This window comes from Herpailurus yagouaroundi, unplaced genomic scaffold (genome assembly GCF_014898765.1).
Source record: "Herpailurus yagouaroundi ecotype Mexico unplaced genomic scaffold, PumYag 159, whole genome shotgun sequence".
NCBI lineage: Eukaryota > Metazoa > Chordata > Mammalia > Carnivora > Felidae > Herpailurus > Herpailurus yagouaroundi.
In genome coordinates this window covers 54,578,322-54,593,406 of record NW_024412400.1, presented here as the reverse complement: position 1 = coordinate 54,593,406, position 15,085 = coordinate 54,578,322, and the positions used below count along the sequence as shown (strand labels likewise).

Genomic DNA, 15,085 nt, shown 5'->3' with positions numbered 1-15,085 from the left:
AAAATGTACCTTATGGTCTTCAAGGAAAATTAATTCTTTTTAAGTTGTATTATTCTGTCTAAACATGATAAAAGATAGCTTTTTAATTACGTGTGGTAATAGCTAAATGGACACATGGATTGTATTTAAAAAGCAAGAAGGCATCCATGCTTACTTTCTAGATTGCCAATTTCTGGGTGACATACACATATATATATATATATATGTAGGCATTCTCTTTCTCTCTCTCTCTCTCTCTCTCTATATATATATATATATATATAATAGAATATGTACGTATCTGTGGAAAACATCCTTTTGTTATATGGTAAATGCAGTAGCAGTTTCTTATAGAGTTCAGTGACTACTCTAGAGACATTCAGGTAAAGAGAATGAAGCTTAGGAAAATATGCAGAGGAGAATGAACAGAGTACTAAAGAAGATGATCATGTAATAAAAGTTAAAAAAAAGAAAATTAGTCAATAAGAATAAAGGCATTATCTTTGATTGGATAAACTGTATAAAAGAAAGCAAGATTTGGATTCATAACACTGTTACCACATACATGTCAAACTTGAAATAGTTCAACAGCAAGAGATTTTCCATCTGGAGTCTAGGCAACTGAAGAGATTTATAAGGATGTAAGCTATATAGTGGATGTCATAGTGTTAAGTGTTTTCATTACTTTAAATTAGAAATGAAACAAGAAAATGAGATTATACATAACAGCTATGAAAGAAAGATAGAAATCTCCAAGGACAGGATGAGAGAATCATTAGGCAAAATGTCCTTTATTAAAAAAAAAGCAAACAACTTTTCAGTGCTCTTGAAGTTATAATTAATATCTTACTTTTTTCTCATAGTGGAAAGCTCATGATGGCATTATTTTAAAAGTAGATTGGAACTCTGTCAATGATCTAATTTTATCTGCTGGTGAGGATTGTAAATATAAGGTATGTAACATTTGAATCTATCACCTGGATGAAAGAATTGAATTTAGGTGAAAAGTATTCAGCATATAAGAATATGCTTTTAGTCCTTCACTTTAGCTACATCTTGTAACTATAATAATTCAACAAATTGATATTTTATAATTTTAAGTGATATTTTAAAGTGTTGACTTTTTCATTGACCTCTCTCATTGACCCATAGAATTTGATTTAATGAGTAGCAACATAAATGCAACTTCTAGTTTTGCTGAATATTTGAATCAACTCAGTTGAAGTTTTAAAAATAATTTTTACTGGCTTATTAAACATTGTTTATTTAGCTTCATACCAAAATCATTTATAATAAAGAATAAGATTTAATGTAACTGGAATTAGAGGAAATTTAATTGAAATAAATACTTGTAGGGAAAGTTGATAGAGCACTTACTGAGAAAAAAAATTTAAGCAAAAAAACAACATCTCAAAAATTTATTGTTAAATTTAAAAGGACTCAAGGTGTGGAGTTTATATGATTAATCAAAGATGTGAAATTGGAAAATTATTATGTTATCATAAAGTATTTTTTGCGATATATAGGTTTTAAAGAATATAGCTTTTCCCCTTGTGTGGTAGTAAAGACATTTAATTACTATTATTATAAAGTAATGATTTATGAGTCTTTAATTGATACCTTACTGTAGGACAAACTTTTCTGTAATATTGTGGTGACTGTTATAAAAGATTTTTTAATTTGCTGTTTTAGGTATGGGATAGTTATGGCCGTCCTCTGTACAATTCACAACCTCATGAGCATCCTATTACCTCAGTTGCCTGGGCTCCAGATGGAGAATTATTTGCTGTTGGATCGTTTCATACTTTACGCTTGTGTGATAAAACTGGGGTAAGTTATAATGGTGAAAATCACAGATGTGCTGTCATAAATGTGGTAATGCATAACACACCTGGTTCTCAATCTTTAAAAAATATTTTCAATGAATGCATTTGACTGCATCTTTCTGATTTGTCTTCTGAATATACTGGTTCCGTCAATTCCAGATTTATGGGACCATACAGTTTGAAGAATGGGTATATTCTTTACTATTTTTCTTTCTGGAAATACTTTAAGCATGGTTATGAAAGATGGAGAAGTAAAGATTTCTACTCAATCAAAAGGGAGAGTTCAATTTTAAACTTTATTTTTAAACTGTCAATATGTTTCATATAGAAATTTTGCATATGTTTGGTATGGAATTGATAGTAAATTTTAAAAATGATCATCTTAAAACCAGAGAAATTGGGTTTTTGTCAAGAATTCATGTTTGAATACATGGGGGACTTGTTCCTCACAAGAGAGTGCTCTTCATCCAAATTCTGTTTAGAAATTAGGCAAACAGTGAAGCTCAAGAGCATTTACCCACTGTAGTTGAATAATGAGTTATTTCATCAAAGTGTTCCAGAAGCAGCCGAGTTTGGAGTAGGGTTATTCTGTACTATTCCTAAATAAGAGGAAATCACGTAATTGTTCTGTGGCTTATTTTCATGAATGCAAAATAAGACAGTTAACTTACAATTATTAAAGCTTTATAAATGATCTATTAAGTTTTCTGGTAATTTGTTTTGTGTCACATAAAATATGAAGTCTTCTGCCTGGCTTTATAAACTGTCTGAACCCTGGTGCCATAAAATCCATTTAGTCTTTTTTCCCCACAGCTCCCTAACTTGTATCTGTGCTCAAATCAGTCTCATGAATCTCCTCTGTCCATCATTAACATCCTTACTTATCTTTCCTTTCGTGGAATGCTCTCACCTCTGTCTTATATTTACTGAATTCTACCCATTTTTAAAAAAAATTTTTTTAAATGTTTATTTATTTTTTTTAAATTTTTTAACGTTTATTTATTTTTGAGACAGAGAGAGACAGAGCATGAATGGGGGAGGGTCAGAGAGAGAGGGAGACACAGAATCCGAAACAGGCTCCTGGCTCTGAGCGGTCAGCACAGAGCCCGACGTGGGGCTCGAACTCACGGACCATGAGATCATGACCTGAGCTCGGACGCTTAACCGACTGAGCCACCCAGGCGCCCCAAATGTTTATTTATTTTTGAGAAAGAGAGAGAGAGAGAGAGAGAGAGAGAGAGAGAGAGCGCAAGTGGGGCAGGGGCAGAGAGAGAGGGAGACACAGAATCTGAAGCAGGCTCCAGACTCTGAGCTGTCAGCACAGAGCCCAACGTGGGGCTCAAACTCACGAACCATGAGATCATGACCTGAGCTGAAGTTGGACACTTAACTGACTGAGCCACCCAGGCACCTCCTACCCATTCTTTAAGGCCCATCTCTTGTTTGACTTCCTTTCCTGATACCTTCCATAGGTATTCATTTTTCTAACTTCCTCTTGCCTAAGGTCTCTCTTATTTTAGCTATAACATCAAGATGTTATATCAGATAATCTCATTTTTATCTGATTTTTCAGCAATGATTCTAAGTCTATAGAATATATACTCATTTTCACAATGTATTATCTTTTTATATTTTCCATTTTAATTTTATGTATATTATTGTTGACTCCTTAGACAGTTTATAAGATCCCACAGCTCAATGGGTCTCTGTTATTTGTATAACACAGTAGATACCCCATAATTCACCAATAAGTTGATTTAAACATGATTATTTTAAATTGCTATTTTGATGAAAATATTTAAAAATTTTAAAATGTGGGTGTTGAATTGATTTGAATAATTAATGACTTCATTAAATACCAAACCTATTATTAGAATATTAACTATTCTGGAAAATTAAACTTTCTAAAAGGATTTTTTTTTACCTTATTTGACTGAATAGACTGAATATATTGTAATAATATTTTTAGGATTTTAAATATGTTCTTTTATTCAATAGGTGTTACTTTTATACTGCTCATTGTATACTGCTCATTGGAGAGTATTTTAGAAACTGGGGATAGGGAGATGTAAAGATTTTCACTCAAGTTGTGACAGTTTAATAGAGAATCGGTGTAAGACTCATACTACAGTGTGATAAATGCTATACAAGAGGTTTATTTTGTGCAAGCACTATGAAGGTGTGGCAGAACTTAATTTTGCCTGTGGATATTGATTGGAGAGCTGAGACTTGAAGAATTAGTAGTCCTTCAAGGAGATAAGTTGGGGGAAGAGAGTTGCAGGTAGAAAGAACCTTTCGTGTATCCCAGTATGGTGCCTTTTGTGCAATGTCAATAAGATTTTGCTTGGAATAGTACCAGGAGATAAGATACTCTTGGACCCGATCTGTGTTTGCCATGTAAAAGAGTCTGGCTTTTAAAAATCAAATTATTTTCTGTGGAGCACTCTTAGGAGTTGCTGTAGGGTAGAAAAGAGGTGAGGGGGTTGAGCTCCTAGTCTTCTTCTCCAGCCAAAATCAGAAGAGCTCTACATTAATCAGTTTTACTAGTTGAACATCAAAATAAGATTTCCTTTGAACAGCTAAAACAATGAAATTGGAAAAATGGTGTGTGTTAGTCAGTAGAGAGCCATGGCTGGTGGGTAGTAACATGATAATATTCAAATATTGGAAATATTGCTTTGGTATCAAAGGAGCAGTGGTACAGGAGAGGGAAGAGAACATGCAAAAGCAAGGAATTATAGTCTGTTAGAAAAATTAGAAGCAGTTTGCATTTTATCCTCATGCAGTACTGGGCCACTGTTTCACTTTAAGTAATGACATTATCAGATTTGGCATTTTTAGGGAAGTGTACTCTGAGGTCAGCAGGGAGGATGGATTAGAGGGACAGTAGACTGTAGGCAAGATGGTTAATTAAAGGCTTTTGCAGTAGTACAAGAAAGTGATGTTGTTCTGAATGATAGGGAATAGCAGTGGAGATGGGAAGAAGTGGACAGGTTCAGGAGATGAACTCTTCCTATAAAAAGTGGGAAGAGTCTGGAGCACCAGGGTGGCTCAGTCGGTTAAGCATCTGACTTTGGTTTAGGTCATGATCTTGTGGTTCATGAGTTCAAGCCCCATGTTGGGTTCTGTGCTGACAGCTCAGAGCCTGGAGCCTGCTTTGGATTCTGTATCTCCCTCTCTCTCTCTCTCTGCCCCTCCCCAGCTCGTGCTCTGTCTCTCTGTCTCTCTCTCTCAAAAATAAAGAAACATTAAAAAAAAACATTAAAGGGATAGTGGGAAGAGTCAAGAATAATTACCGGGGTTTCGATTTGAGTACCTTATTGTCTGGGTGCTGGCCTGAGGATAACACCTTCTTATGGTGTGGTATAATTTGCACTGGGTTTGTGTGACATAATTTTATTAAGATCCCTGTGCAATCATTACAATAATAAAACAAGTTACTTAGATTTTAACATTCATAAGTATCACCTGGGCATTGCTAAAATGCAGCTTCTTGGGCCCCCACTTATAATGTGATGAATCAAAATCTCAGTAGAATGGGGTCCAGGGATTTGTATTTTTAAGAAGTTCCCTGGTTACCTTTGTTAGGTGTTCCTCAGACAACACTTGAAGGAACACTTAAATAAAACGTGTGAGATATTTGATTATTTCTTCTGAGTTCTAAAAGTGGTAAAGCTTGCTCTAGTATACAAAAAACGCTTTAGAGATGAAATAGAATCCTTCTGATTCTTCCTTACCATGTGTCTCACTTAAAATTATTTTGAGGATAGGGGTACCTGGGTGACTCAGTCGATTAAGCCTCCAACTCTTGATTTTGGCTTAGGTCATGATCTCACAGTTCAGGAGTTTGAGTCCCACATCAGGCTCCATGCTGTCATGGGTTCTCTTTCTCCCTTTCTCTGCCCCTCCCCTGCTCATGCGCGTGCGATCTCTCTCTCTCTCTCTCTCTCAAAATAAATAAATAAAACTTAAAAAAAAGGAAAATTATTTTGGGGCTATAATAATTTTGTTTTTCGCATAATTCGTAACTTAAAGTTGTGTAATTAATAGTAGTAATCATTCACCCAGGGGCATATTCTGTGGCCGAATGTCTGTCTCTCTCTCAAAATAAACACACTTTTGAAAAAAAAAGAAAAAGAAATAACTACAGGGGCACCTGAGTGGCTCAGTGGGTTAAGCACCTCGCTTTTGATTTTGGCTTGGGTCATGACCTCACAACTGGTGGGTTTGAACCCCGTATTGGCTCCACACTGACAGTGTGCAGCCTGCTTGGGATTCTCTCTTTCCTCTGTCTCTTCCCCTCCCCTGCTTGTGCCTGCACTCTCCCTGTCTCTCAAAATAAATAAATAAACATAAAAAAAAGAAGTACGTGTTCTCTTCAACCTGGAAATGTCACTCTTATCTCCTTATTTCTTTTTTGTTTCTCTCATAATCTGCAACTTAAAGTTTAAATAGTAGTAATCATTTATCCAGAGCCTGGCTTTGTGGAAGAATTTCAATATTAGATATAAGAATCTGGTCCTCGGGAAAGATCTGTACCCTCACATTTGCTACAAATTTATCAGATTTCTATTTTGAGAGCTCTTCACAAATTTTTAGTTGAATGCAGTGTTTCCTAACATTTTATTAAAAATTCTTACCTAGGATTCCTTAACAAAAATTAGTAATTTTACAAAATAAGCTTTAAAGAGGGATACCTGGGTGGCTCAGTCAGGTAAGCATCTGACTCTTGATTTTGGCTCAGGGCATGATTTCAGGTTCATGGGATCGATCACCCTGTCATGCTTGTCAGGCTCCATGCTGAGCATGGACCCTGCTTGGGATTCTCTCTCTCCCTCTCTCCCTGCCCCTCTGTCACTTGCTCTCTCTCTCTCTCTCTCTCTCAAAATAAATAAACAAACAAACATTAAAAAAAAAAAAGCTTCAGGTGTGCCTAGTGGCTTAGTCAGTTCAGCGTCTGATTTTGGCTTTAGGCCATGAGCTCACAGTTTGTGGGCATGAGCCCCGCATCAGGCTCTCTGCTGTCAGCACAGAGCCCACTTCAGATCCTGTATCCCCTCTCTCTCTGCCCCTCCCTCGCTTCCATGCTTTCTCTCAAAAATAAATAAAAACATTTAAAAAAAAAGCTTCAAAGAATAAAGGTGATATTAACTTTCAGGTTATCTGAAATATTAGGTCTAGAGAAAATGTGGTTTTTGTAAACATTGTCTTTTAATGTTTTTCAAGAAATATTTCTAGTGGAGAGGAAAAAGCTCAACTGCTTGGAGACTGTTAATGACAGATTAGATTTTGGTTTGAATATATTTCTTGCAATACAAGTATGTAACTAGATTGATGACAGGAATATTTGAAAAAGCAGATATTTTAAATTGAAGTATAGTTGACACACGTTACATTAGTTTCAAGCATACAACATAGTGCTTTGGTCACTCTGTGTGTATATACTGTTGTGCTTACTACAAGTGTAGCTACTGTCCCCGTACAATGCTATTACAGTACCATTGACTATATTCCCTACGCTGAAAAAGCAGAAGTTGTTCTATTTTTGTGAATAGGTATACTGCTCTAACTCAGTTGTCATACAATAAATTTAATATTCCCATTAAATTTCACCATAAAATTAGAATTTTTATTTTTAAAAGACACTGACTAAGCTGATATGAAACTCTGGTTTCTATTTACATCTTCTATTTAATCAGGCAGTTACCTATATCGATTCAGAACTCATGTCCTGGCTCACTTTTGTGGACTGTGGTTCAAATATCAGCTTCATTTTTAAAGCCATTGTAGTGCTATTCTGGTCTGCCCTGTTTTTAACCCAGAGGCAAATTTGAAACCTAAGTGGTATTTGCTTCCGCACTGCAGTACAGTTGTCGTAGTGTTACTGTGTTGATTCTAGTGGGTTGCATGTATGGATGGGCTGCTTGATGATGTTGCAAAGCCTTCAGACACAGACTTAATACCTTTCTCTTGCTCCCTCCTCTCCATAATCCTACCCTAACTTGTTGAGAGGAGTCGGTGCTGCCTCTTTGCTATCATTACTGCAAACTGGGGATAGGAGACAGGACCCTACTTGTCAGTCTTCACAGTGCTCATTGGGGAGGGCTGCTGCTTCAGTATTGCAGGGCTGGAATGGTCTAACCAAGATCCACCTCATAGCCTTGGCAGCACCATGTGGGGAGGAGGAGGGATGTCACCTCTGTTCTTTGGGTGCAGAGTGGGAATGTTCCATAGGGTTCCATCCCAATGTCTCTTATGCACACACTGTAGGAGAGTGCCATGGCCTCTTTCATGGTGTGTGCCCAAGTAGGGTAGTTATGTCAAAAGGATTCCATTCTGCAACGCCTCCTTCTGCCTGGTCCTTTACCTAGAGAGAATGGGCATTTCTTGGTGCTTATTTTGCCTCATACACTACTTGGAGTTAATATTATAGCATTTTGTGTAAAATATAAGAATCTTGTATCCATATGGCTCCATTTAACTACTTCTTTATGCTATAGTTGTCATAAGTATCACATTACACAGCATGTTATAATTTTCACTTTAAAAGTCATAGTCATTTTAAAGAAATTAAGAGAATAAAGATAGTCTTATATTCACCTACATGTTCAACATTTCTTTTTTTTCACATGTAAGTCATAGTTTCACTTATTTATTTTTAAATTTAATTTATTTATTTTTAGTTTACATCCAAGTTAGTTAGCATATAGTGCAACAATGATTTTAGGAGTAGATTCCTTAATGCCCCTTACCCATTTAGCCAATCCCCCATTCCACAATCCCTCCAGCAACCCTCTGTTCTCCATGTTTAAGAGTCTCTAATGTTTTGTCTCCCTCCCTGTTTTTATATTATTTTTGCTTCCCTTCTCTTATGTTCATCTGTTTTGTATCTTAAAGTCCTCATATGAGTGAAGTCATATGATTTTTGTCTTTCTCTGACTAATTTCACTTAGCATAATACCCTCTAGTTCCATCCACATAGTTGCAAATGGCAAGATTTTTCTTTTTGATTGCCGAATAATACTCCATTATGTGTGTGTGAGTGTGTGTGTGTGTGTGTGTGTGTGTGTGTGTGTGTGTGTATATGTATATACCATATCTTCTTTATTCATTGATCCGTCATTGGACATTTGGGCTCTTTCCACACTTTGGCTATTGTTGATAGTGCTGCTATAAGCATTGGGGTGCATGTGCCCCTTCGAAACAGCACACCTGTATCCCTTGGATAAATACCTAGTAGTGCAATTGCTGGGTCTTAGGGTAGTTCTATTTTTAATTTTTTGAGGAACCTCCATACTGTTTTCCAGAGTGGCTGCACCAGTTTGCATTCCCACCAGCAGTGCAAAAGGGTTCCTCTTTCTCTGCATCCTTACCGACATCTGTCATTACCTGAGTTGTAAATTTTAGCCATTCTGACAGGTGTGGGATGGTAGCTCACTGTGGTTTTGATTTGTATTTCCCTGATGATGAGTGATATTAAGCATTTTTTCATGTGTCTGTTAGCCATCTGGATATCTTCTTAGGAAAAGTGTCTATTCATGTCTTTTGCCCATTTCTTCACTGGATTATTTGTCTTTTGGGTATTGAGTTTGATAAGTTCTTTATAGATTTTGGATACTAACCCTTTCTGTCATTTGCAAATATCTTCTCCCATTCCATCTGTTGCCTTTTAGTTTTGCTAATTGTTTCCTTTGCTGTGCAGAAGCTTTTTATCTTGATGAGGTCCCAATAGTTTGTTTTTTTGCTTTTGTTTCCCTTGCTTCCAGAAACATGTCAAGTAAGTGGTGGTGGCTGAGATCAAAGAGACAGTTGCATGTTTTCTCCTATAGACTTTGATGGCTTCCTGTCTTACCTTTAGGTCTTTCATCCATTTTGAGTTTATTTTTGTGAATGGTGTAAGAAAGTGGTCCAGGTTCATTCTTCTGCATGTCGCTGTCCAGTTTTCCCAGCACCATTTGCTGAAGAGACTGTCTTTTTTCCATTGGATATTATTTCCTGCTTAGTCAAAGATTAGCTGGCCATGCATTTGTGGGTCCATTTCTGGGCTCTCAATTCTGTTGCATTGATCTGAGTGTCTGTTTTTGTGCCAGTACCAAACTGTCTTGATGATTACAGCTTTGTAATGCAACTTAAACTCTGGAATTGTGATGCCTCCTGCTTTGATTTTCTTTTTCAAGATTGCTTTGGCTATTCAGGGTCTTTCCTGGTTCCCTACAAATTTTAGGATTATTTGTTCTAGCTCTGTGAAGAATGCTCGTGTTACTTTGATAGGGATTGCTTTGAATATGTAGATTGCTTTGGGTAGTATTTGACATTTTAACAATATTTGTTCTTCCAATCCTTGAGCATGGAATCTTTTTCCATTTCTTTGTGTCTTCTTCAGTTTCTTTCATAAGCTTTCTATAGTTTTTAGTGTATATATTTTTCACCTCTTTGGTTAGGTTTATTCCTAGGTATGGGGTTTTGGTGCAATTGTAAATGGGATTGATTCCTTGATATCTCTTTCTGCTGCTTCATTGGTGTATAGATATGCAACCAATTTCTGTACATTCATTTTATATCCTGCAACTTTGCTGAATTCATGTATCAGTTCTAGCAGCTTTTTGGTAGAGTCTTTGGGTTTTCCACATAGAGTATCATGTCATTTGCAAAGAGTGAAAGTTTGACTTCCTCCTTGTTGATTTGGATGCCTCTCATTTCTTTGTGTTGTCTGATTGTTGAGGCTAGGACTTCCAACACTATGTTGAATAACAATGGTGAGAGTGGACATCTTTGTCGTGTTCCTGACCTTAGGGGGAAAGCTCTCAGTTTTTTACTATTGAGGATGATATTAGCAATGCATCTTTAGTATATGGCCTTTATGATCTTGAGGTATGATCCTTCTATCCCTACTTTCTTGAGGGTTTTTATCAAGAAAGGATGCTGTGTTTTGTCAAATGCTTCATCTGCGTCTATTGAGAGGATCATGTGGTTCTTATACTTTGTTTGATGAATGTAATGTGTCACATTGTTTGTTTGGCAGATATTGAACCAGCCCTGCATTCCAAGAATAAATCCTACTTGATTGTGGTGAATAATTATTTTAATGTATTGTTTGATCCAGTTGGCTAGTATCTTGTTCAGAATTTTTTGCATCCATGTTCATCAGGGTAATTGGTCTGTAGTTCTGTTTTGTGGGGTCTTTGTATGGTTTTGTGGGGTCTTTGAACAAGGTAATGCTGCCCTTATAGAATGAGTTTGGAAGTTTTCCTTCCATTTCTATTTTTTGGAACGACTTCAAAAGAATAGGTGTTAACTCTTCTTTAAATGTTTGGTAGAAGTCCTCTGGAAAGCCATCCAGCCCTGGACTCTTGTTTTTTGGGAGATTTTTGATTACTGATTCAATTTCTTTACTGGTTATGGTTCTGTTCAAATTTTCTATTTCTTCCTGTTTCAATTTTGGTAGTTTCTGTGTTTCTAAGAATTTGCCCATTTCTTCCAGATTGCCCAATTTGTTGGCATATAAATGCCTATAATATTCTCTTATTATTGTTTTTATTTCTGCAGTGTTGGTTGTGATCTCTCCTCTTTCATTCTAGATTTTATTAATTTGGGTCCTTTCCTTTTTCTTTTTTTTTTTTTATTAAAAAAAATTTTTTTTTCAACGTTTATTTATTTTTGGGACAGAGAGAGACAGATCATGAACGGGGGAGGGGCAGAGAGAGAGGGAGACACAGAATCGGAAACAGGCTCCAGGCTCTGAGCCATCAGGCCAGAGCCCGACGCAGGGCTCGAACTCGCGGACCGCGAGATCGTGACCTGGCTGAAGTCGGAGGCTTAACCGACTGCGCCACCCAGGCGCCCCTCCTTTTTCTTTTTGATCAAACTGGCTAGGGGTTTATCAATTTTGTTAATTCTTTCAAAGAATCGGCTCCTGCTTTCATTGATCAGTTCTACTTTTTTATTATTATTATTTCAATATCATTGATTTCTGCTCTGAACTTTATTATTTCCCTTCTTTTGCTGGTTTGGGGCTCTATTTACTGATCTTTTTCTAGCTCTTTTAGGTGTAAAATTAGGTTGTGTATTTAAGACTTTTCTTCCTTCTTTAGGAAGGCCTGGATTGCTCTTATGGCCACCTTTGCTGCATCCCAGAGGTTTTGGGCTGTTGTGTTTTCATTTTCATTGCCTTCCATGTACGTTTTAATTTCCTCTTTAACTTCTTGGTTAACACAGTCATTCTTTAGTAGAATGTTCTTTAATCTTCAAGTATTTGTTACCTTTCCAAATTTTTTCTTGTGGCTGATTTCGAGTTTCATAGCATTGTGGTCTGAAAATATGCAAGGTGTGATCTTGATCTTTTTGTACTTGTTCAGAGCTGCTTTTCGACCCAGTATGTGATCTTTTCTGGAGAATGTTCCACGTGCTTTCAAGAAGAATGTGTATTCTGCTTTAGGATGAAATGTTCTGAATAAATCCGTTAAGTCCATTTGGTCTAATATGTCATTCAGAGCCATTGTTTCCTTGTTGATTTTCTGCTTACATGATCTGTCCATTGCTGTAAGTGGGGTGTTGAAGTCCCCTACTATTATCAACGAGTTTCTTTATGTTTGTGATTAATTGATTTATATATTTGGGTGCTTTCACGTTGGTGACATAAATATTTACAATTGTTAGATTGTGGTGGATAGACCCCTTAATTATGATATAATGTTCTTCTTCGTCTATTGTTACAGTCTTTATTTTAAAATCTAGTTTGTCTGGGGGCACCTGTGTGGCTTGGTAGGTTAAGAGTCCTACTTCAGATCAGGTCATATTCTTGCAGGTTTACAAGTTCAAGCCCCGTGTTGGGCTCTGTGCTGACAGCTCAGAGCCTGGAGCCTGCTTCAGATTCTGTGTCTCCCTCTCTCTCTGCCCCTTCCCTGCTTGCGCTCTGTCTCTCTCTGTCTCTCAAAAATAAGTAAACATTAAAAAAAATTTTTTTAATCTAGTTTTTCTGATAAAAGTATGGCTACTCCAGCTTTCATTTTCAATTGTTCATGGTAGATGGTTTCCTATCCCCTAATTTTGAATCTGTAGGTGTCTTTAGGTCTCAAACGAGTCCCTTGTAAACAGCATATAGATGGGTCTTGTTTTCTTATCCATTCTGATTACCTTGTTCCTTTTGATTGGAGCATTTAGTCCATTGACATTTAGAGTAAGTACTGAAAGATATGAATTTAGTGCCATTGTATTGCCTGTAGAGTTGCTATTTCTGGTGACATTCTCTGGTCCTTTCTAGTCTTTGTTGCTTTAGTCTTTTTTGTTTTGTTTTCTCTTTTCTCTACTCAGAGTCCCCCTTAAAATATCTTGTAGGGCTGGCTTAGTGGTCACGAACTCCTTTAGCTTTTGTTTGTCTGGGAAACTTTTAATCTCTCTTTCCATTTTGAAGGACAGCCTTGCTGGATAAAGAATTTTTTTTTATTTATTTTTTAAAAATGTTTATTTATTTTTGAGACAGAGAGAGACAGAGCATGAACGGGGTTGGGTCAGAGAGAGAGGGAGACACAGAATCCAAAGCAGGCTCCAGGCTCTGAGCTGTCAGCACAGAACCCGACACAGGACTTGAACTCATGAACTGTGAGATCATGACCTGAGCCGAAGCTGGACGTTTAACCAACTGAGCCACCCAGGAACCCCAAGTGTGAACCTTTCTTAATGACAATATATCAATTGTACAGATGCAGTACAGGTCTTTAAAAAGTTCTTCAATAAAAATTAGCAAAGGAGGAGCGATGTTGCAGAAATGGTGGACTAAGGAACTCCAAGAATTGTTCCCTCCACTCAAACAACAATTAACTGGCAAAAATGTCAGAATCAACTTTTTCAGAGCTCTGGAATTTAATTCAAAACTTCCCACAACTAAGGGGAATGTTTAATGAAGGAAGAGGCTGCTAAATTTGTTAAGAAACCATTGTGGCATTTTTGGTTTACCTGCCTACCATCCCCTGTTCCCAGCTTGGCAGTGGCTATGGGGATGACAGCCTGCATTCAGGTGTGGCTTGTTAGTGCCAGGGGGAACAATATGGGCTATGTTTTCAAAAAACTGTGGTTATGCTTTTTGACCTGTCTGGTGGTTCCCTGAGGGGCCAGCACAGAGGAGTGTCTTTGTTTTGCCTCCCTTGGAAATATCTCTGAGCTGCAGTGGCTTCCCAGGTGGCATCTGTTGAAAGCATACTATCCATGGCTTCTGGGGGCAAGGGATGGTGAATGGTGCAAGTAGCAGATAGACCAAAAAGCTTGGAAAAGAGGAGCCTGAGGAGGAAGGTAAATGGAAAAGTAAGGGTTTTATAGGGCTCTTACAAATACTGGGGATTCTGTAATACAAAACACATGCCCAGGGCCAGATATACACTCAGAAAAAACTTGAGAGGATGCTAGGCTTGTATTATTGGCAGACCTTTGGGCTCTGCACAAGCAGGTGGTGAAGGCAAAGGAAAATTATGGGTGGTCTGGCTAAGTATTGAAGGAGTACCCCAGCTCACAGTCAATTGGCAAAGAGTAGGAGAATATTTTTTCTTTCTTTTTTGGCTTTGTCAGATCACTAACTGACTACTTAGGTAATGGAATGGAGACTTAGGTGACCATACATGAACGAAATACAGTCTTGCAAAAATAGTTTGAAAAATCACTTGAAAAAAAAAGTGGTGCCTGGGTGGCTCAGTCAGTTGGGCGTCTGACTTCACCTCAGGTCATGATCTCGTGGTGTGTGAGTTTAAGTCCCACTTTGGTCTCTGTGTTGACAGTTCAGAGCCTGTAGCCTGCTTTTTCCAAAGCAGCATTCTGTGTCTCCCTCTCTCTCTGTCCCTCCCCCCACTAGCTCTCTCTCTCTCTCTCTCTCTCAAAAAAAATGAATAACATTAAAAAAATTTTTTTTAAATAAATAAAATTTTTAAAAATAGTTTGAGAAGTCACTAAATAAGCAAATTAATGTAACCCTTAAAAAGCAGCAACAGCAAATCCTAGGGCGGGAGGAGAGTCTAATTTCCAGAGTTACCACATTATAATATTCAAAACATTCATTTTTCAACAACAAAATAAATCACAAGGCATGCAAAAGAGGCAGGAAAGTATGGCCCATTAACAAGGAAAAAAAAAAATAGAAACCATCCCTGAGGAAGCCCAGCACTGGATTAGACAAAAACTTTTTTTTTTTAATTGTTTAACGTTTATTTATTTTTGAGAGAGAGAGAAAGCGTGCGCTTGCGCACAAGTGGGAGAGGAGCAGAGAGAGAGAGAGAGAGAGAGAGAGAGACAGACAG

General features: G+C 37.3%; 1 protein-coding gene across 4 annotated transcripts in view; it reads left to right on the top strand.

Annotated features, from left to right (window-relative positions):
- Window positions 1-15,085, top strand: part of IFT80 (intraflagellar transport 80) — a 136,524-nt gene that overhangs the window by 45,078 nt on the left and 76,361 nt on the right. For all 4 annotated transcript variants that reach the window (XM_040480623.1, XM_040480621.1, XM_040480620.1 and 1 more), the window contains 2 exons: window positions 843-932; window positions 1,672-1,809. In XM_040480623.1, the coding sequence (XP_040336557.1) occupies window positions 843-932; window positions 1,672-1,809 (228 nt within the window). The remainder of the gene's footprint in view (window positions 1-842; window positions 933-1,671; window positions 1,810-15,085) is intronic.